Below are 19856 nucleotides of genomic sequence, written 5' to 3'. Positions count from 1 at the left end.
CATTTTCCTAAAGACGAGTGATGGTGAGCATTTTTTCACGTGCTCATACAGCATTGTATTGTACACAGAATTCTCCCCTTATCCACCGGGCAGACATTCCAAGACCCCCTCCATGGACACCAGAAACTGCGGATAGTGTGGAACCCTATATATACTATGTTTTTTCCTGGGCATCTATACCTATGACAAAGGTTGAATTTATTTTTTATTTTTTTAATTTTTTTTTTCAACGTTTATTTATTTTTGGGACAGAGAGAGACAGAGCATGAACGGGGGAGGGGCAGAGAGAGAGGGAGACACAGAATCAGAAACAGGCTCCAGGCTCTGAGCCATCAGCCCAGAGCCTGATGCAAGCCTGACGCGGGGCTCGAACTCACGGACCGCGAGATCGTGACCTGGCTGAAGTCGGACGCTTAACCGACTGCACCACCCAGGCACCCCAAAGTTTGATTTATAAATTAGACACAATAAGAGATTAACAGCAATAATTAATAATAAAATAGAACAATTACAATGATATACTGTCATAAAAGTCATGTGAATGTGCTCTCTCTCTCTCTCTCTGAAAATACCTCATTGTGCTGTACTCACCCTCCTTCTTGTGACGATGGGAGCTGATAAATTACCTAAGTCACGAGATGAAGTGAGGTGAATGATGGGTAGGCATTGTGATGTAGGGTTAGGCTCCTCTAGGCCTTCTGACTATCTGCTTCCTAACCACCATTGACCGCAGGTAATTAAAACTAGGTAAAGTGGGGCACCTGGGTGGCTCAGTCGGTTGGGGGTCTGACTTTGGCTCAGGTCATGATCCCACACTCGGTGAGTTCAAGCCCCGCATCAGGCTCTGTGCTGACAGCTTGGACCCTGGAGCCTGCTTTGGATTGCGTTTCCCTCTCTCTGCCCCTCCCCTGCCTCCTCTCTCTGTCTCTCTCAAAAATAAATAAACATTAAAAAAAAATTAAAACTAGGTACAGCATTGGGGCATCTGGCTGGCTCAGTCGGTGGAGTGTGCGACTCTCGATCTTGGGGTCGTGCATTTGAGCCCCACGTTGGGCGTAGAGATTACTTTTTAAAAATTAAATAGATAGATGAAACTCCTACTCCTGCTCCTGCTACAAAAAAGCCCCTCCCCAAAGCCACGGAAAGTGAAACTGTGGATGTGGGCAGGGTGACTGCTGTGTCTCCTTTGGAGAGATATTCAAGTCCTTTGCCTGTTTTTGAATTGTGGGTTGTTCATCTTTTTCTTGTTGAGTTGTACGAATTCTTCATATATTCTGGATCTTGATCTGTTAGCAGGGGTATGACTTGCAAATATTTTCTCCCATTCTGTGGGTTGTCTTTCCACTCTGTTGATTGTGTCTCCTGATATTGTATCATATAGTGATTATTGCGTATCTCATGTGTTATGTTATATTGTATGCATCTAATATGTATAATATAATATGTATTCCAGCCAGCTCTGTTCACTAAAAAGTCTGCACACCATGACCAACCCAGTAATGAACATTCTTAGCACCCAAACTAATATAACTTCCCACCCAAAGAAATTAGAGTTTCTTGGAGTTTCTATCTGATGCAGGTCGGGGACAGAAGTCCAAGATGAGCCTGGAGCGTCTGGTCATACAAGAGAGCAAGAACACTGTCAAAGACCAGGAGAGACATGCAAACAGCTCACAACCTGCAAAGGCTCCCACTGGCCAGGTGGGCCCATCAGTTGAAGGATGCTGTGTTTAAAAAAATTTTTTAATGTTTATTTATCTTTGAGAGAGAGAGACAGAGCACAAGCGGGGTAGGGGTGGAGATAGAGGGAGACACAGAATCCAAAGCAGACTCCAGGCTCCGAGCTGTCAGCATGGAGCCCGACTTGGGGCTTGAACCCACGAACCATGAGAGCATGACCTGAGCTGAAGTCGGACACTTAACTGACTCGGCTGAGCCACCCAGGAGCTCCTAAAGATTTTATTATTTTTAAAATTTATTTTATTATTTTTTATTAAATTTTTGTTTAATGTTTATTTTTTGAGAGAGAGAGAGAGAGAGAGAGAGAGAGAGAGAGAGGAACAGAATAAATGGGGGAAGGACAGAGAGAGAGGGAGACAGAATCCAAAGCAGGCTCCAGGCTCCGAGCCATCAGCACAGAGCTTGACGTGGGGCTTGAACTCAAGAACTGTGAGATCATGACCTGAGCTGAAGTTGGATGTTCAACTGACCAAGCCACCCAGGTGCCCCAATATTTTATTTTTTAAGTAATCTCTACACCCAACATGGGGCTTGAACTTACAACCCTGAGATCAAGAGTTGCATGGTCTACCGACTGAGCCAGGCAGGTGCCCCATACTGACTATGTATGTATGTATTTATTTATTTAATGTGTATTTAATTTTGAGAGAGAAAAAGAGAGCACAAGTAGGGGAGAGGCAGAGAGAGGGAGACACAGAATCTGAAGCAGGCTCCAGGCTCCGAGCCGTCAGCACAGAGCCCCATGTGGGGCTCGAACCCACGAACTGTGAGATCATAACCTGAGCCGAAGTCGGGCTCTCCACCGACTGAGCCACCCAGGTGCCCCCATACTGACTTTTTTAAAAAGCCTAATTCATCACCTTCAGAAGATGATGGGGAATCAATACATTATTTTGAAGAGTGGTATCTCTCTCTCTCTCTCAAAAATAAAAATTTTTTAAATTTAAAGATTTATTTTATTTTATTTTATTTTAATTTTTTTTCAACGTTTATTTATTTTTGGGACAGAGAGAGACAGAGCATGAATGGGGGAGGGGCAGAGAGAGAGGGAGACACAGAATCGGAAACAGGCTCCAGGCTCTGAGCCATCAGCCCAGAGCCCGACGCGGGGCTCAAACTCACGGACCGCGAGATCGTGACCTGGCTGAAGTCGGACGCTTAACCAACTGCGCCACCCAGGCGCCCCATGATTTATTTTATTTTTGAGAGACAGTGCGTGAGTGAGTGGGGGAGGAGAGAGAGAGAGAGAGAGAGAGAGAGAGAGAGAGAGAGAGAGAGAGAATCCCAAGCAGGCTCCATGACAGAGCTTGAGCCCACAACCCTGGGATCATGACCTGAGCGGAAATCAAGAGTCAGAGGCTCAACCAGATGAGCCACCCAGGCGCCTCTGTCTTGCCTTTCTTATGATGAATGCGCCACTGGGAGCTAAATAGGACGTAATAAGCAGCATCTGGCAAGGGCAGCGTTCTAGCCAACAAATGAGGAAGAAACACTAGGAGGACACCTCTATCGTGCAGCTGCAGTGAACCACCAGCTCACTGGCTGCCAGCCCCGTGCGGGAGACACCATCAGAGTCTAAGTGTTCCGACAGAAGGTCCCAGCAACCCCCTAGCTGTGCCGGACAAGCCTGAGTCTGACCCCAGTTCTAGAACCAACTGCCAATCCGCAGGGAATGGGGAGGACAGAGCAACCCAAGTGTGGGATCCGCGACCGGCCCCCCCACCCCGACCGTGGGAAATGCTCTGGGACAAACAGCCTGAGTTGGGCAATTGATTCATTGTAAGGGAAGGAAAGGAATGGAGGGGGACACCGTGAATTAGAAAAGACTTAAAAGACAGATCGTTTCCTTTTTGAATGGGCAAGACTAAACTTCGATGTCTGCAGACTCCTCCTTGGGCGACAGACAATTCAGAAACACAAAGCAGCGATTATTGCAAAAGTCACAACAGTGGTTACTTTGTGGAGCTGAGGCGTCCCTGCGCCTGGGCCCTGGTGCAGGGAGGGGCTTCTGGGGGTGCTGGCGACGTGCTACGTGTTGACCTGGGTGGGGGTTATCATGACGGTCACCTTCGAGCTGGGTTTCTAATCTCAGCACTTTGACATTCAGGCCGGATGATTCTTGGCTGTGTGTGTTTGGGGGGTGGGGGGTGCCTTTAACAACATCCTTGGCCTCCGCCCACTAGATGGCAAAAACAGCTCTCCCGCACGCCATCAAGACAACTAAAAAATGTCTCCCACATATTGTTGGGTGTCCCCGAAGAGAAAAACCAGCCCTGGTTGGGAATCTCCTCTTCAGTAACTCCGTAAACTATGTACTTGGTTTATGTGGTTTCTTGGATCTGGCTCTGTGTGTGTATTTTTTTTTTTTTTTTTTTTTTTAGCAAAAGTATTTTTACTTAAGTTTATTGATTTATTTGAGAGAGACGGAGATAGCACAAGAGGGTGAGGGGCAGAGAGAGAGAGAAGAGAGCGAGAAGGCCAAGCAGGCTCCACACTGCCAGCTGTGGAGCCCGACTCGGGGCTTGAACTCCCAAACCGTGAGACCATGACCTGAGCCGAAACCAAGAGTCGGCCGCTTCACCGACGGAGCCCCCCGGGGTGCCCCCGTTTGTATTTTATTTTACAATAAAAGTACTTGTAAATTTCCAGTTTGGGTTTCATGAGGAAACTGCACAGACATCTACAAAACGCAACACAAACCAACAAAAGGCTAGAAAAAAAAAAAGACAAAGACAATGGAAACAGCCCAGGAATTTTGTGAAAAGAGGAGTATCAAATATTGAACCATATTCCTTCTTTCTTTCTTTCTTTCTTTCTTTCTTTCTTTCTTTCTTTCTTTCTTTCTTTCTTCCTTCCTTCCTTCCTTCCTTCCTTCCTTCCTTCCTTCCTTCCTTCCTTTCTTCCTTTCTTTCTTAGAAAGAGCCCATGAGGAGGAAGAGGGGCAGACGGAGAGAGAGAGAGAGAGAGAGAAAGAGAGAGAGAGAGAGAGAGAGAATCTCATGTAGGCTCCACACTCAGCACAGAACCCAACTCCAGGCTCGATCCCATGACCCAGGGATCATGACCTGAGCTGGAATCAAGAGTTGGATGCTTAACCGACTGAGCCACCCAGGCACCCCAGATTGTGAACCATATTCTAAAGCTACAATAGTTGGGGCGCCTGGGTGGCGCAGTCGGTTAAGCGTCCGACTTCAGCCAGGTCACGATCTCGCGGTCCGGGAGTTCGAGCCCCGCGTCGGGCTCTGGGCTGATGGCTCAGAGCCTGGAGCCTGTTTCCGATTCTGTGTCTCCCTCTCTCTCTGCCCCTCCCCCGTTCATGCTCTGTCTCTCTCTGTCCCAAAAATAAATAAACATTGAAAAAAAAAAAAAAAAAGAAAGAAAAAAAAAAAGCTACAATAGTTAAAGCAAAGTGGCACTGGGACAAAAAAAGACAAATGCATCTAGAAATAGAAGAAGCTGCCTCTGGAGGGGTATCGTTGTATCAGATAAAGTCTGAGCTGCTCCGGGCGCACGCTTCAGACGTACGTTTCCGCCTGTGCCTCCAGCTCTGCTCCCACCAATAAGCTGACCTCAACAAAGTTCCCCGCGTCTGGAGCTTTCTACTCCTTTGCATGTACAGTTTCTCCCATTGGAGCACAATTTGCTAAGTGTCATGGCTGCTGGCTGCCTCCCTGGACCCTGAAGTTCAGGGATTTGTGTCTCCCTTTTCCTTCTGTCCCATCCTGTCACCCCTTTACCATACACCTTGCCTTGAAAGTCTATCTCTGCCTGTCAGCTTTGTGGCCCAGGATGGCAGGAATTGTGACACCCTCAGGGACCTGCACAGTGCCTGGTATATATTAGGTGCTCAATAAATGCTAAATTAATCGGGAAATGGGTTAAAGAATTAAATGTGACTTAAAATCATTCAACAGGGGCATCCAGTTGGCTCAGTTGGTAGAGCATGCAACTCTTGATTTCAGGGTGAGTTCGAGCCCCACATTGGGCATGGAGCCTCCTTTAAAATATTTTATTTTATTTTTTTTATTTATTGAGAGAGAGAGAGAGAGAGAGAGAGAGAGAGAGAGAGAGAGAGGAGTACAAGTGAGCAAGGGACAGAGAGAATTCCATGAGGGGCAGAGAGGGAGAGAGAGAGAGAGAAAGAGAGAAAGCAGGGCTCCCCAAAGCAGAGCTTGAACTCACGAAGCATGAGATCATGACCTGAGCCAAAGTCCGATGTTTAACCAACTGAGCCACCCAGGTGCCCCTACTTAAAACACACACACACACACACACACACACACACACACACACACACACACACACACACACACAAGCCTTAGAGGCACATCGGTAGCTCAGTCAGTGAAGTGTCGGATTTCGGCTCAGGTCATGATTCTGCGGTTTGCAGGGTCCAGCCCCTGTCAGCTGTGCTGACAGCTCAGAGCCTGGAGCCTGCTTCAGATCCTGTCTCCCTCTCTCTGCCTCTTCCCTGCTCGCGCGCTCTCTCTTTCTTAAAAATAAATAAACGTAGGGGCGCCTGGGTGGCGCAGTCAGTTAAGCGTCCGACTTCAGCCAGGTCACGATCTCGCGGTCCGTGAGTTCGAGCCCCGCGTCAGGCTCTGGGCTGATGGTTCGGAGCCTGGAGCCTGTTTCCGATGCTGTGTCTCCCTCTCTCTCTGCCCCTCCCCCGTTCATGCTCTGTTTCTCTCTGTCCCAAAAATAAATAAAAAACGTTGAAAAAAAAATTAAAAAAAAAATAAATAAATAAACGTTAAAAAATTAAAAAAAAAATCTTTCAATAAACATTTATTAAGCATCTACTATATGCCAGGAACACTGGATGAAGCAGTGACCAAAATCAATCAGTCCCCTGTTTTATGATGCTGCCACTTTAGTGGGGGAGACAGATGACAAATAAGTAAACAAATAAATTCTTCTTCTTTCAGATAGTGAAAGTAGCTACCAAGTTTAATAAAACAGAGCAATGGGAAAGACAGAGACTGGAGAGGGACCCCATTAGGGCTTTAGGGCGTGGGAACACACGGGTCGAGCCTCCAACATAGGAGAAGGTGCCTATGTGAACGTGTTTAGGGAAGAACAGTGCAGGGAGATGGAACAGCTTGTGCAAAGACCCTGTGGTAGGAAAGATCCAGGGTCTTGGTACCTCTCCAAGACACTGGGACATGAGCATCAGTCCTTCTAGCTTCCGCCCAAAGGATCTTCCAAACACACAAATCCCATTGGGTTAGTCTCCCGTTGTCTTCCCGTGGCTCCCTAGTGCCCTGTGGATCAAATCCAAACTCCTTAGCCCTGCCCTGGGCGGGACTTGGTTGTCCCCTCCGCCCCGCCCCCTACCTACTCCTCCCCGCCTCCCGGGCCCAGGGACGGCCACTTAGGCCCCGCCCCCGGCCCCGCCCCCCACTCGGGCCGGACCAGCACCGCCCACCCCGCCTCACCATTGGACAGCTCGGAGAGCCTCGGGCCCTGGTTGGCTAGAGCGGCCATCAGTTAGGGACCAGGCCTTGATAATCCGTCCCCGAGCTCCGAGGGGGCGGGTTCGGGTGCGGGCGCGGCGGGGGCTGCTGCTTCAGGTAAAGCACCAAATTTTCGGGGCCACCGGCGGGGGTTCTGGGGGGCACTAGGGGACGTACCGGGAAGGGGTACTGAGCTTCCTGCCCCTCTGCGGGCTCAGCGCCCCGCGATGGGGCGGGCTGCGTGTCCTCTGGCTGGGACCCCACCCGACACCCGGAGCTCCAGGTGGGCAGCGAGCAGAGCTGGGGGCTCTGGCTTCGTGAGATCGCCCTCCTCCCGCCCTTCAGGAGCCCAGTGGGGGGCTTGTTCGCCACCTAGCGCCCCAACAGACTCCGGGACTTTCCCAGCGTCGCTCCTGGAGAGCTTGGGGACACGGGTTCAGCCCCTCACGGTGGACCTGGGTGTGTGTGGGTGCGGGGGGCGGGGGGTGATACGGAAACGGTGTTGGGGGGAGGAACGGACGGCCCCCGGGCCGGCAGACAATGGGTAGCGGATGGAACCGCCCGGCGGGGTTTCCTGTAGGAAACCGCTCTGTCTCTACGAGGCCGTCGTGGGGTGTGTATAAGTGTGTGTGTTGGGGGGGGGGGCGCGATGTACCCGAGTACCTCCCCCTCCCACCATCATCAGCCTCCAACCCCTCCTCGGGGCTCTGAGCGTCCCGCCCCAACATTAGGGGGTGCCACCATTCGCGGCCTCAAGCCGGGGAGACGTCCCCTCCCCAGGACCGGGATCCACACTGCCCGCCGAGTCCCCACCGCTCAGGTTTCCTGATCACAACCCGGAGTCCCGAAATAGTCCTTGGGGCGGGAGTGGGGGCGTGTGGCGTCGGCTCTGACGGCCTAATGAGGGGGTCTCAGGCAGAGGATCCGATCTAGCTGACAACTCGGGCAGGGAGCGGAGAAGAGGGCAGGGCCGCCGCGCCCCCACTCTGCTCAGGCTGCGGCTCCTGGGGCCGCCCAAGTATGGGCCTGCTTCCCCAGCAGGGAAACGCGCAGGTATAGGCAGGGATGCAGGGTGGGAGGGATGACCCCCCTCGGGCTCTCTGCGCCTGCCCTGGAGGGCAGGGCTGTCTCTAGAAGGCCATCACGTAGGTGGCCAATGCAGAAACACTGGCAAAATTGCCTGGGTTAAAATCCTGCCTCGTGTGTGCCCTTGGATGGGTCACTTCATATCCCTGTGTCTCAGCGTCTCCACCCGGACAATAGGGGAAAGGGTAGTGATAAGAAAACCTACCTTGGAGGGTTTAGCTAGGACTTTTTTTTTAAGTTAATACCCATGAATTGCATATAATAGAGCTGGCCCAACATGAATGGCAAAAGTATTATTATTATTATTATTATTATTATTATTATTATTATTATTATTCACCGTTCCTGGAGCACTGCTTTCTCAGCCCAGCTTCTGGGCCTGGCGACTCCAGCTGATTTGCGTCTTAGGGATGACCCACAGCTGTTTTTTGAGTTCTCAGGGCCTCCTAGTTGGGTGTGAGCAGGTCACTGGAGGAGGAGGCTGACCCCACTGAGTCACACTGCCAGCGGTGCGAGGCAGGCCCGGACCCCTGAGCTCTGGCGTAGGTTTTTTTCCACCACACAACTCTTCCCTGACAGTTTCCTGAAAACAAGTTGTGAGAGGCACTGGCTGTCCTCTGTGATCACCGGCTGCCCCCGCTGGCCCGCCCCTCTCAACCAGTGTGAGGGGACAGGAAGCAGCTGCTTTGGGACCAGAAGGCCCCCCCCCCCCACCTGCCTTAGGGTGGGGCGAGGGAGGTTTCAGGGACCCAGGCTGGACAGAGGTAGGGAGTGGCAGGGTCCCCTCGGCAGTGGAGCAAGGGCTACTCCATGGCTGATGGGCATCAGGAATGCAAGAGGCTGGAAGGGGTGATAGGAAAGGTTCCCAGGGGGTTGGCACATTGGGCACTGTGTCAGGGAGAGGACAGATGCCAGGCAGGCATCTGGTGGTGGAGGCTGCACCGGCAAGGGGTCCCCAGGAGATGGGTGGAGCACAGTCTAGGGGCATTTCCCATAGGCGGTTGATCTAGTTGCCCTGTGCCTCAGTTTCCCCATCTGGAAAATGTGAATGATGACACCTACCTTGCAGGACTGCATGAGGGTTACATTTAATCAGGCAAGGTATATGGTACAGACTCAGTCCAAGCTGCTTTCCCTCCCTCGAAGTTTTTTCATGTGGGCTCTTCATAAGCCCCTCCTTTCCAACCTTGTGCTTTCTGGTCGTCCTTGTTAATTATCACATTAGGTGTGCCCCAATCTCCCTTAGGTTCTTTAAAAAAAAAATTTTATGTTTATTTTATTTTTTTTTTAATTTTTTTTTAACGTGTATTTATTTTTGGGACAGAGAGAGACAGAGCATGAATGGGGGAGGGGCAGAGAGAGAGGGAGACACAGAATCCGAAGCAGGTTCCAGGCTCCGAGCTGTCAGCCCAGAGCCTGATGCGGGGCTCGAACCCACGGACCGTGAGATCGTGACCTCAGCTGAAGTCGGATGCTTAACCGACTGAGCCACCCAGGCTCCCCTATATTTATTTATTTTTGAGAGAGAGAGAGAGAAAGACAGTCTGAGTGCAAGCAGGTAAGGGGCAGAGAGAGAGGGGAGACACAGAATCCAAAGCAGGCTCCAGGCTCTGAGCCATCAGCACAGAGCCCTACTCAGGGCTCGAATTCACGAACACGAGAGATCATGACCTGAGCCAAGGTCGGATGCTTAACCGGCTGAGCCACCCAGGCGCCCCTCCCTCAGTTTTTTAAAGCCTCCATCATGTTATCTGAAGAGTCCCCCCAGCCCCATGTCTAGCCACAGCTCTGACAACCTGGGTGCTTGTGGTTCCATTACAAGCTCCCCCAAGCCAAGGGCAGAATCCTGTGACACTCCTAGAGACATCCTAGGGAGATAGATATCCATTGATTTGCATCCTTGGTGCAGCTAGACCTCAGCTCTCCATCATTCCTACAAGAGTCTCACAAGCAACTTGGTAAACACTCAGATGCGCAATTATATCTTGTTTGCATTCCTCTAAGGAAAAAAGAATTCAAACAGCCCTGTTGTGTGTTTTTTTTTTTTTTTCCATACGCAGAATCTGACCAGATGAATTTTTAATGAGCCCATGAAGGGCTTCCAACTCTCGCCTTCCCCTTCTGAAGGTTCACAGCACCTCCTTTTGAGCATCATTTCCAATTTTGCCTGGGGGACTGACGAAACTCAGCAGGTCCGAAAGACTGACCCTCCCCTGCCCCCATTCCCAGCTTCTCTTGTTTTCTCATCACTCTCCTCTCTTCTCCTTTTGATGCCCTGCTTGCCTCTTCCTGTCCAGCCAGCTGAGGACTGCACCTGGGGATCCCCGCATTCATTCATCCCAAAGTTTCAAGGCTTCTTGAGGGAGCAGAGAGGACAGGACATATGTGTTGCGGAGGGTGGCGGGGGCGGGGGGAGGGAGGAGCTCTTGGGTCTATTTACTCTAACTTAGCATCGAGGCTGACTCCAGAAGTACAGCCGGAGGGATGGGGCTGGCCCCATCCTCACCCCTTCTGGGGACATTTTTCAGGGTGTGTCTGACAGCTACTCCAGAAAACATGGCCAAGTTTGCCCTGAATCAGAACCTGCCTGGTGAGTGTGCAAAGTGGGATACATGTGTGTGCACAGACTGATAGTTGATGCCCCCATGTAGACACAGCCCTGTGGTTCTCTCCGTATGTAGCCAGAGAGCCCTTGCTAACCGTCCACTGGATAATGTCATGGCCCTGCTTAAAACCTGCCTGTGGCGTGCCCTATCGCATGTCTCATATAATCCCAATTCCTCATGGTGGCCCAGGAAGCCCCCCACGATTGGGCCCCAACCCACCTCTCCTACTTTCCTTCTCCCTTTTTTAACTCTGTGCGGGACACTCTCACCTCAGCCTTGCTGTTACCCCACCCTGCTCGCTATATCCCAGGGCCTTTGCTTGGGCTGTTTTCTTTTAGGAACCTTCTGTCCCCAGCTGCTTCCTCATATTTCAGGGCTCAACTTTTAAGTCCCTTCCGCAGGAAACCTGTCCTGATAACTGGAGCCAAAGTCACGCCTCCCACAGTTATTCTCCATTTCACCTTGTTGTTGTTGTTATTATTATTGCCCTAAGCAAGCACCATTGGAATGATGTTTATTTACTACAAGAAAGCAGGGATGTTTGTCCGTTTTGTTCACTGATGTGTCCTCAGCGCCTAGAATAATGCTTGTCACATAGTAGGTGCTCACTAAGGGTGGGATCGCATGACTATTTGGTGCAGATAGGCATTTGATCCTCGGGCACGCGCGTGCGCAGTGGCAGGTGTACAGGGTCTGGTGCAGGCAGAGCCGTGGACTGTCGCGGGCGGTGGGGGATGCATCTGTCCAGTCTGTCCCGGGTCGTCCCCCTCCCCCCAGCCTGACGCCCCCCACACCCCGTCGTGCCCGCAGACCTGGGCGGCCCTCGCCTGGGCCCCGGCCCCACCGCGGGCGCCCGCAGCCCGAGCTCGCCCTACTCAGTGGAGACACCCTATGGCTTCCACCTCGACCTGGACTTCCTCAAGTACGTGGAGGAGCTGGAGCGCGGCTCCGCCACCCGCCGCGCCCCGGGCCCGCTGCCTGCGCGCCGCCCCAGAGCACCCCGGGCTGGCCTCGCAGGCGCGCGCAGCCCAGGCGCCTGGACGTCCAGCGAGTCCCTGGCTAGTGACGATGGGGGAGCATCGGGCGCGCTCTCCCCGGGCGCACCCTCGGGGCTCCTGCTGCAGCCGCTGTCGCCGCGCGTGCCCGTGCGGAACCCGCGCGTCGAGCACACGCTTCTGGAAACGAGCCGGCGGCTGGAGCTCGCGCAGGCGCACGAGGGCGCGCCCAGCCCCGCCCGCGCCGTCCCGCGCAGCCCGCGTGGGTCGGGCCGCAGCAGCCCCGCCTCCAACCCCGCCCTCGCTTCTCCCGGTCCCGCGCAACTGCAGCTGGTGCGCGAGCAGATGGCCGCGGCTCTGCGGCGCCTGCGCGAGCTCGAGGAACAGGCGCGCGCGCTGCCGGAGCTGCAGGAGCAGGTGCGCGCGCTGCGCGCCGAGAAGGCTCGGCTGCTGGCTGGGCGCGGGCAGCCGGAGCCCGACGGGGAGGCCGAGGCGCGCCCCGACAAGCTAGCTCAGCTGCGGCGGCTCACCGAACGCTTGGCCACCTCCGAGCGCGGTGTTCGCGCCAAGGCTAGCCCCTGGGCCGATGGCCCCGACGGGCCGGCTTCCAGGCGCAGTGAGGGCACGCTCGAGGTCCCCGATGCGGTGGCCGGGACGCCCGACGGGGCGCCGCAGACGCAGGAGGCTGGCGCCCAGGCCGTGCCGGAGACCCAGGACGCTAGGGCCCAGGCAGTGCCGGAGACCCGGGAGGCCGGCGTGGAAGCGGCTCCCGAGACCCTCGAGGCAGACGCGTGGGTGACCGAGGCGCTGCTGGGGTTGCCCGCCGCCGCCGAGCGCGAGCTGGAGCTGCTGCGAGCCAGCCTGGAGCACCAGCGCGGGGTGAGCGAGCTCCTGCGCTCCCGGCTGCGCGAGCTGGAGGAGGCCCGCGAGGCTGCCGAGGAGGAAGAGGCGGCAGCGGCAGCCCGGCCCCAGCCGCGCGATGCAGCCACCCAGATCCCGTGGGGTTGTGCCGCGAAGGCCACACAGACCGAGATCCCCGCGGAGGCTCCTCCCCTGACCCAGGAGAACCCGTCAGGACCTGCGGATGGGGACAGAGTCGCGGCCCCCGCGGGTGAGTCCCAGCCCCTAGCTAAGCCCTGGCTTGACGGCTTCTGGGCTGGGACTCAGTGCCCTCATCTGACCCCGCCAGGCACCCTCAAATCCATCATGAAGAGGAGAGATGCTACTACACCTGGCGCCCAACCCAGCCCCGGACCCAAGAGCCTGCAGTTTGTCGGGGTCCTCAACGGAGAGTGAGCACTTTTCCCCTCCCCATGGCGACATCTGCAGGGACGTAGGCCGGGGTTCGAGTCCTGGCTCTGCCCCCTCACTCGCAGTGTGGTCTTGGGAGGCCTCCGTTTCCTCACATGTAAAATGGGGACAGCCACTCCCACCTCGCAGGACCCCAGAATGAGCCCACCGGGGAGGCTCAGCGGATGCCTCCCGCCCTGCCACCAGGTATGAGAGCTCTTCCAGCGAGGACGACGACAGCGACAGCGAGGACGGTGCTGCCGATCCTCCAAAGAGCAGTTCCTCCGGCTCCGGGGACGACAGCGGCAGGGAAGTCCCGGACCCCGAGCCCGAGCCGGAGGCAGAACCTCAGCCGGGTGCGCAGGGGAGGTGAGCGGCGTCAGGCACGTGGAGTGGGGGCAGTGGGGACGGCTGCTTCCTTTCCTGTGCCCCGCGCCTCCCCACCCCCCCCCCCCCCGACCCCTCCAGCGCTTCTCTCTACTTGACAGGTGCGAGCTGAGCCCGCGTTTGAGGGAGGCGTGCGCAGCGCTGCACAGGCAGCTGAGCCGGCCGCGCGGAATCGCCCGCGACGGCGTGAGTGCCCACGAGAGCCCTTCATGGATGGGAGTCGTGGGCCCCATCGGGGTCTCCCCTGACGCCCTCTTAGGGAGCGCGTGGGGTTTCCTGGAGTTGGGGGACCCCAGGTTCCACCCCTTCGCGCCGAGATCCCCCCGGCTCCCCATCCCAGGCTCCTCAAAGGCATGTCCGTCCCGGGACAGCGCTGAAGTGTTCCGTTTCCCCTGAGGGCCCGCCCCAAGCTCTGGCCCCACTCCCATACCCCCCAAAGGCAGGCGCTCACCGCCTTCCTCCACTCTAGGTTCTCCCACAGGCTCTTTTCCCAGAGGGGAGGATCCCTGCCCCCTTGAGCCTGGGACCCACACTGGCTCGTAGTCCCTCTTCCAAAGGGGTGTGGCGCCACCGACACCCTCAGACAAGCAGCGACCCTTCCTGCCCGGCCGGATTCCCGTCCCCCCTCCACAAGACCTGGACCGTCTCTGACGCCTTTCCTCCTGTCCCGGCAGGGCGCGGCGCGCCTAGTGGCCCAGGAGTGGTTTCGGGTGTCGAGCCAGCGGCGCTCTCAGGCGGAGCCCGTGGCTGGGGTGCTGGGCGCCGTGGCGCGCCTGGGACCCGAGCTGCTGGCCCACGTGGTGAACCTGGCGGATGGCAACGGGAACACAGCCCTGCACTACAGCGTGTCCCATGGGAACCTGGCCATCTCGAACTTGCTGCTGGACACTGGTCAGCGCCTTCCTCCTGGGGCACAGGATCCCCGTGTCCTGGGCGGATTGCCAAGGGCCTTCAGACCTCTGCATCCTCTGAGCTGTGCACGGGTGGCCTTTCACTCTGTGGGGTGCCAGGATACAGGCTCTGGAATTAGACCTAAATCTAGAGGAATCACTTAGTCTCACCAGCCTCGGCCTCCCCATCTGGGAAACCGGGAGGCCACAGGGCCCTCCCCGGGTAGTTGTGATGACACGGGTACCTTAGTGCCAGGTGCACAGGCAGCCAGTCAGTGGTCCCCGTGCCTTCTGTTCCTGAATCTCCAGCCCTGGCCCTCTCCTCTGTCCAGCCACCTGCCTCCCCAGACTTGAGGGGAGGCCTTCAGGTCAGGGCTCTGAGCACCCACCCAGGCCCGGCCACTATGCCCTCCTCCACCCCCACATCTCGCATTGGCTCCGGTTCACACATTTTTATCACCTGCTCATGCTTGCTCCTCACCTGCCCCAACTTTCCCCCTCTGGAGCTGAGATACACACTTCTGGGTTGTTGCTGAGCCCACAAGACCTGTATTGAGAGCCTACTGGGTACCAGTACAGTGCTGGGGTGGGGGGCGGGCCACCCACATACAGCCGCTCTCCCCATGGGACTCAGAGCGGAGGGGACAGTGGGCAGTGCACAAACTGCCCACCAAGAGCCCTCCTGGGCACCATCCTTCAGGCCCAGTGTCTGCTGGGTCCTGCCTTTGGAGGCTTCTCACTCTCAATGCAGGCTAAGGCAGGTCCCACTGTCCCCTGTCCCACCCCACCCAAACAAAGATCTGTCCCATCCCTGAAGATCTTGGTGACCTGGGGAAGGGCACAGTTGCTCTGAGCTATACAGGGAGCTGGAGCTCAGGAGGGGGGATGATACATGATTCGAGAGTATCCTGTATCTCTCGATACTCTCGATATTCCCTGGCATCTCCTGCCTAAAAGGGGGCTGGGGATGGGGGCTTCAGCAGCTGGCAAGGAAGGCACAGCTCAGTCACAAGAAGCCCAAGGCTTCATGGACCCTCTTTATTCCTTGCATCAACCCCCCCCCCCCCCGCCCCCAGCTCCCAATGCCCCAGACCTTGCCCTATACCTTCTACCTTTCACACCAGACATTCTCTCTGCCCCTGTCTGCTTGCTCCCATGTCAACCTGGGTCTTCCCTCCCCTAGGACCCTGTCCTCAGTGTCCTCCCCCTGTAGGGGCTGTCTCACCTCCCTGGAATGCAGGGCCTGGACAGGGCTGTGTATCGTTGCTACTTCTCTCCACTTAGAACTTTCCCTGTTTCTCCCTCAGCCCTACCTTGCAGCCTCTTATTGGTCAGTCTGCTAGTCTCTCCACCCCTTCTGGCTTCTCCCTCCTAGGAGGTCACATTACTCGCATTTTCGTCCCAGGCCAGCTCTCCTTTGCAGGCTAATCCACACCAGTTTCAGCATCCTTATGGAATATTCCTCTTGCCTCCAGGCTTCTTGGTTCCTTGACCCCGCTTCTCCCTTCATCTTGACCTCTGCCCTACGTCAGCCTTATACTTGTAAGGTCACCCGGAGATCTTGATGTCACTGAAGACGACGCCCCCTCCACAATCTCACTCCCAGCACCCCTCTTCTCAGCTCTCACCCGCCAACATTTTGGTTGCCCCAGTGGCTGGCCCTAACATCCTTGGCCCTCACAGGACCGTTGGCCATTGCTCCCTCATTTCACTGTCCTCATCCAGTCTCCTTGTTCACCTTCTGTCATTTACTCCTTTATGTCCCCTTTCAAACTCTTGTGGCCCTCCTTCACCTCACCCTACCTCTCCATCATGGCACGCCGTAGACCCTCGGGTGTCGGTTCAATCAGTGAGCAAGCTCCTGTGAATGTATGGGTGTGAGTGCGTGTGCTCTGGGGAGAGGGTGAGTGGACATAGACTCAAGATTATCAAGTAAAAACATGACATAATTAGATAAAAACCACAACAAGACGTAACTAGGGGAGGAAGGAACTAGGATCCTTTAGCTTAGGAAGGCCTCAGGTGGGAGGGGAATAGAGAGGGTAGAGGAAGTTGGGAGGGTGCCCTGGTGCCTCCAGGGACCCCACTCTGGTTATTTCTATGAGCCCCTCCCCACCCACACACTCCACTAGGGTCACAGAAGCTTGTGGAAGCAGTGAACACCTACACAGTACACCCCATAACTAGGGAACCCCCTCTTACCCCTCACTGTGCACCTCTTCCCGAGCTGTCCTGGCCTCATAGAACCTTCTGAAAGGTGGGAGACAACCACATCAAACAGCCACTCTAGTAACCACGTCCCAGAGAGGTGCTGGGAAGGAGAGGCCGGGATGGGAATGGGGTGATCCCAGAGGAAATAGAGCCAGCGTTTGTGTTCAGCTCTGAAGGGTAGGCAGCAGTGTTCTTTCCCTGGACTGCTGCAACAGAGCAGCTCAATGTGGCTTAAAAACACGGAAATTCATTTTTTTGTAGTTCAGGAGGCCAAAAGTCCAAAATCAAGATTGGCAGGCCTGGTTCCATCTCAGGAGCTCAAAGCAAATCTGTCCCAGGCCTTTTTCCCCAGCTGCTGGTGCTTGCCTGTAATCTTTAGCAGCCTGTGGCTGATGATCTCTTCTCTTCATCATCACATGGTCTTCTGCTTGTCTCTCTCTTCTAAGGACACCAGTCATACTGGATTAGGGTCTACCATAAGAACTCCTCTTAACTTGATCACATTCTCAAAGACCCTATTTCTAACTAAGGTCACATTCACAGGTACAGGGTAGGTAGGAGTTCCTATCTGTTGGGGGGTGGGGGGGGACAGAAGCCAGTCTAACACAGGCTTGGAGAAAAGGATTCCACAAGGAACAGAAGCTAGGGAATAGCTTCAGAAGCCATAGTGGATGATGGCCTGTATTCCAGAAGCAATGGGGAGATGTGGGAGGCTCTTAAATGGGTGACTGTGCCAAATTTCTCTTGATCTGCTGCATGCAAACAAGTGGATTCAGACACCAGGGTGGGCCAGTCGACATAGCTCTCTAAGGGGGCAATGATGGTGAGTTGGTGGGCGGTAGCCGTGAAAATAGGAACATCAAGTTTATTGAGCACCTACTAAGTGCCAGGTGTTCTAGGTACTGGGGGGATATAACAGAAAACCAAACCAAGTCCCAGAACCAGTTTGAAACCAGCAGAGATTTGAGCAGAACCCTGAAGGGGAGGGAGGGAGCCTCGGGGGCCAAGGGAACAGTAAATTCAGGACCCAGTCATGATGGCAGGCCTGAGGGGAGGAGAGTAAACCAGGCTGGGCTGAGGGTGTCAGCTTGTTGGTTGATGGACTCCCTCCTCTCCCAGGGGTCTGCGAGGTCGACCGCCAGAATCGGGCAGGCTACTCAGCCCTCATGCTGGCCGCGCTCACCTCTGTGGGGCGAGAAGAGGACACGGCTGTGGTTCAGAGGCTCTTCCACATGGGCAATGTTAATGCCAAGGCCAGCCAGGTGCGTGGACATGCCCTTCCTGGCTCCCGATCTGGGGGTCACTTCCACTTGGGGTTTGTCTCTGACCTCCTTTTCTCCAGAACCCTCCCCAGCCCTGTCCCCTTCTTCCCCACCCCCCAGACAGGACAGACAGCCCTTATGCTGGCTATCAGCCATGGCCGCCAGGACATGGTGGCGGCCCTGCTGGCCTGTGGGGCAGACGTGAACGCACAGGATGCAGACGGGGCCACAGCACTGATGTGCGCCAGTGAGTACGGGCGCCTGGACACCGTCCGCTTGCTGTTGGCCCAGCCGGGCTGCGACCCGGCCCTCCTGGACAACGTGAGCCACCATGGGGCTGGCGGGGGGCTGGCAGACTACCCGTGCATTGGATCAGGGACCTGACTACCCGGCTCGTTCCTCAGGAGGGCACCAGTGCCCTGGCCATTGCCCTGGAGGCCGAGCAGGAGGAAGTAGCTGCCCTGCTGCATGCCCACCTGAGCTCCGGGCAGCTGGACTCCCCGGTAAGTGCGGCCCCTGGCCCTAAGAAACAAAGCTACACGCTGGGTCCCAAGATGGTACCGAGTGTGCCTCAGAGAAGAGGCCTCCATTCCTGCTCCCTTGGGGAAGCAGCCAGGATTGGGGAATCTGGGTTTGGATTCATGCACGTGGCTGGGATCTGATGTTCAACCTGCCAAATACCTGAGAGCCACACCTCCACTTTATTTTTTTATTTTTTTTTTTAATGTTTATTTATTTTTGAGACAGAGAGAGACAGAGCATGAACGGGGGAGGGGCAGAGAGAGAGGGAGACACAGAATCGGAAACAGGCTCCAGGCTCTGAGCCATCAGCCCAGAGCCCGACGCGGGGCTCGAACTCACGGACCGCGAGATTGTGACCTGGCTGAAGTCGGACGCTTAACCGACTGCGCCACCCAGGCGCCCCATTCACACACCTCCACTTTATAGGTCATCGGGTGATGGCCTGAGGCCTCCAGAGGGGAAGTGACCTAGGGCCAGGCTAGAGTGGTCAGAACTAGCTCAGACCTTCCTTTGTCAGCGGACTCCTGTCGCTGTCCCCAAGGAATAAGGGATCCTTTAGCATTAGGCAGGGAGAGGAAGGGGGTGCGGGCTGCCTGCAAGCCAGAGTTTGCCAGCAGCCCAGCGGCAGGGAGGGAGGGCTGAGGTGGAAATAGAACGCTCAGTTTGCCTCCAAGTGGAAAAGCTTATTCTTTTTCAAAGGCAAGTGGCAAGCTCTTCTTAGTCCTTAATTAAACTCATGCAATCAGCTGCCCCCCCCCCATTGGAGCTGTGGGGAAGGAGGTACGGAGATCAAGCCCCTCTTCCTGGCCAGATAGGGCAGAGGCGAATTCAAAAACAGACAACCTGGCTCCACTGTGAAGAGTGGGGTTCCTCCTTATGCACGATCACAGTGTGGAGGGGCAAGGCCTCCATCAGGTTAAGCATCCCTGTGTATGAGGAAGCGTCCTGCCCACAGGAGACTGACCGGACCCCTTCCCCCATCTCTCACCAGTCACCCCTTGACGCCCCCGCGGCTGTGCCTGGTGAAGGAGAATGCAGTGACCACAGAGAAGACCCTCAGCCACAGTGAACGGCCTGGCACCCTGGACCTGGACTGGGTGCAGGGGGGGATCTTTCCTTTCTTCACCCCAGCCTGTGGGGGCACAGCAGGGGCCAGGGTTTGCTATCCAGATGCTAGCCCTGGGCCAAAAGAAAGGCTTGGATGGTCAGTGTTCCGGAGGGGCTCACCTTGGACCAGCAGGATGAGACGGGCTGAATGAAAAGTGACAAGGCCCCCGAGTCCACCCACTCACAGAATAAAACATTACTAACTCAGCTTGTGTCTTGTTTTGGGGACACGAGCACATACCTCCCACACCCCAAGTCTTCAGAGAACAAAGGCAGGGAGAGGCCCCCACTGGAGGGTTTTAGA

General features: G+C 55.4%; 1 protein-coding gene across 1 annotated transcript; it reads left to right on the top strand.

The window, feature by feature from the left end:
• Positions 1 to 7240: 7240 nt before the first annotated feature.
• Positions 7241 to 19759, top strand: KANK3 (KN motif and ankyrin repeat domains 3). The gene is made up of 12 exons (XM_086699243.1): positions 7241 to 7313; positions 10343 to 10474; positions 10811 to 10872; positions 11699 to 12994; positions 13073 to 13175; positions 13381 to 13542; positions 13662 to 13746; positions 14235 to 14451; positions 17781 to 17923; positions 18044 to 18244; positions 18328 to 18426; positions 19437 to 19759. The coding sequence occupies exons 3-12, from the start codon at positions 10839 to 10841 to the stop codon at positions 19512 to 19514; spliced, it is 2418 nt and encodes an 805-aa protein (XP_086555369.1). The 5' UTR covers positions 7241 to 7313; positions 10343 to 10474; positions 10811 to 10838; the 3' UTR covers positions 19515 to 19759.
• The last annotated feature ends 97 nt before the right edge of the window (positions 19760 to 19856 follow it).

The sequence above is a fragment of the Puma concolor genome, chromosome A2 (genome assembly GCF_028749965.1).
Source record: "Puma concolor isolate L17-30 chromosome A2, mPumCon1.1.hap2, whole genome shotgun sequence".
NCBI classification, from domain to species: domain Eukaryota; kingdom Metazoa; phylum Chordata; class Mammalia; order Carnivora; family Felidae; genus Puma; species Puma concolor.
The sequence above is the reverse complement of the archived record's forward strand: the minus strand, read 5'-3'. Positions and strand labels throughout refer to the sequence as shown.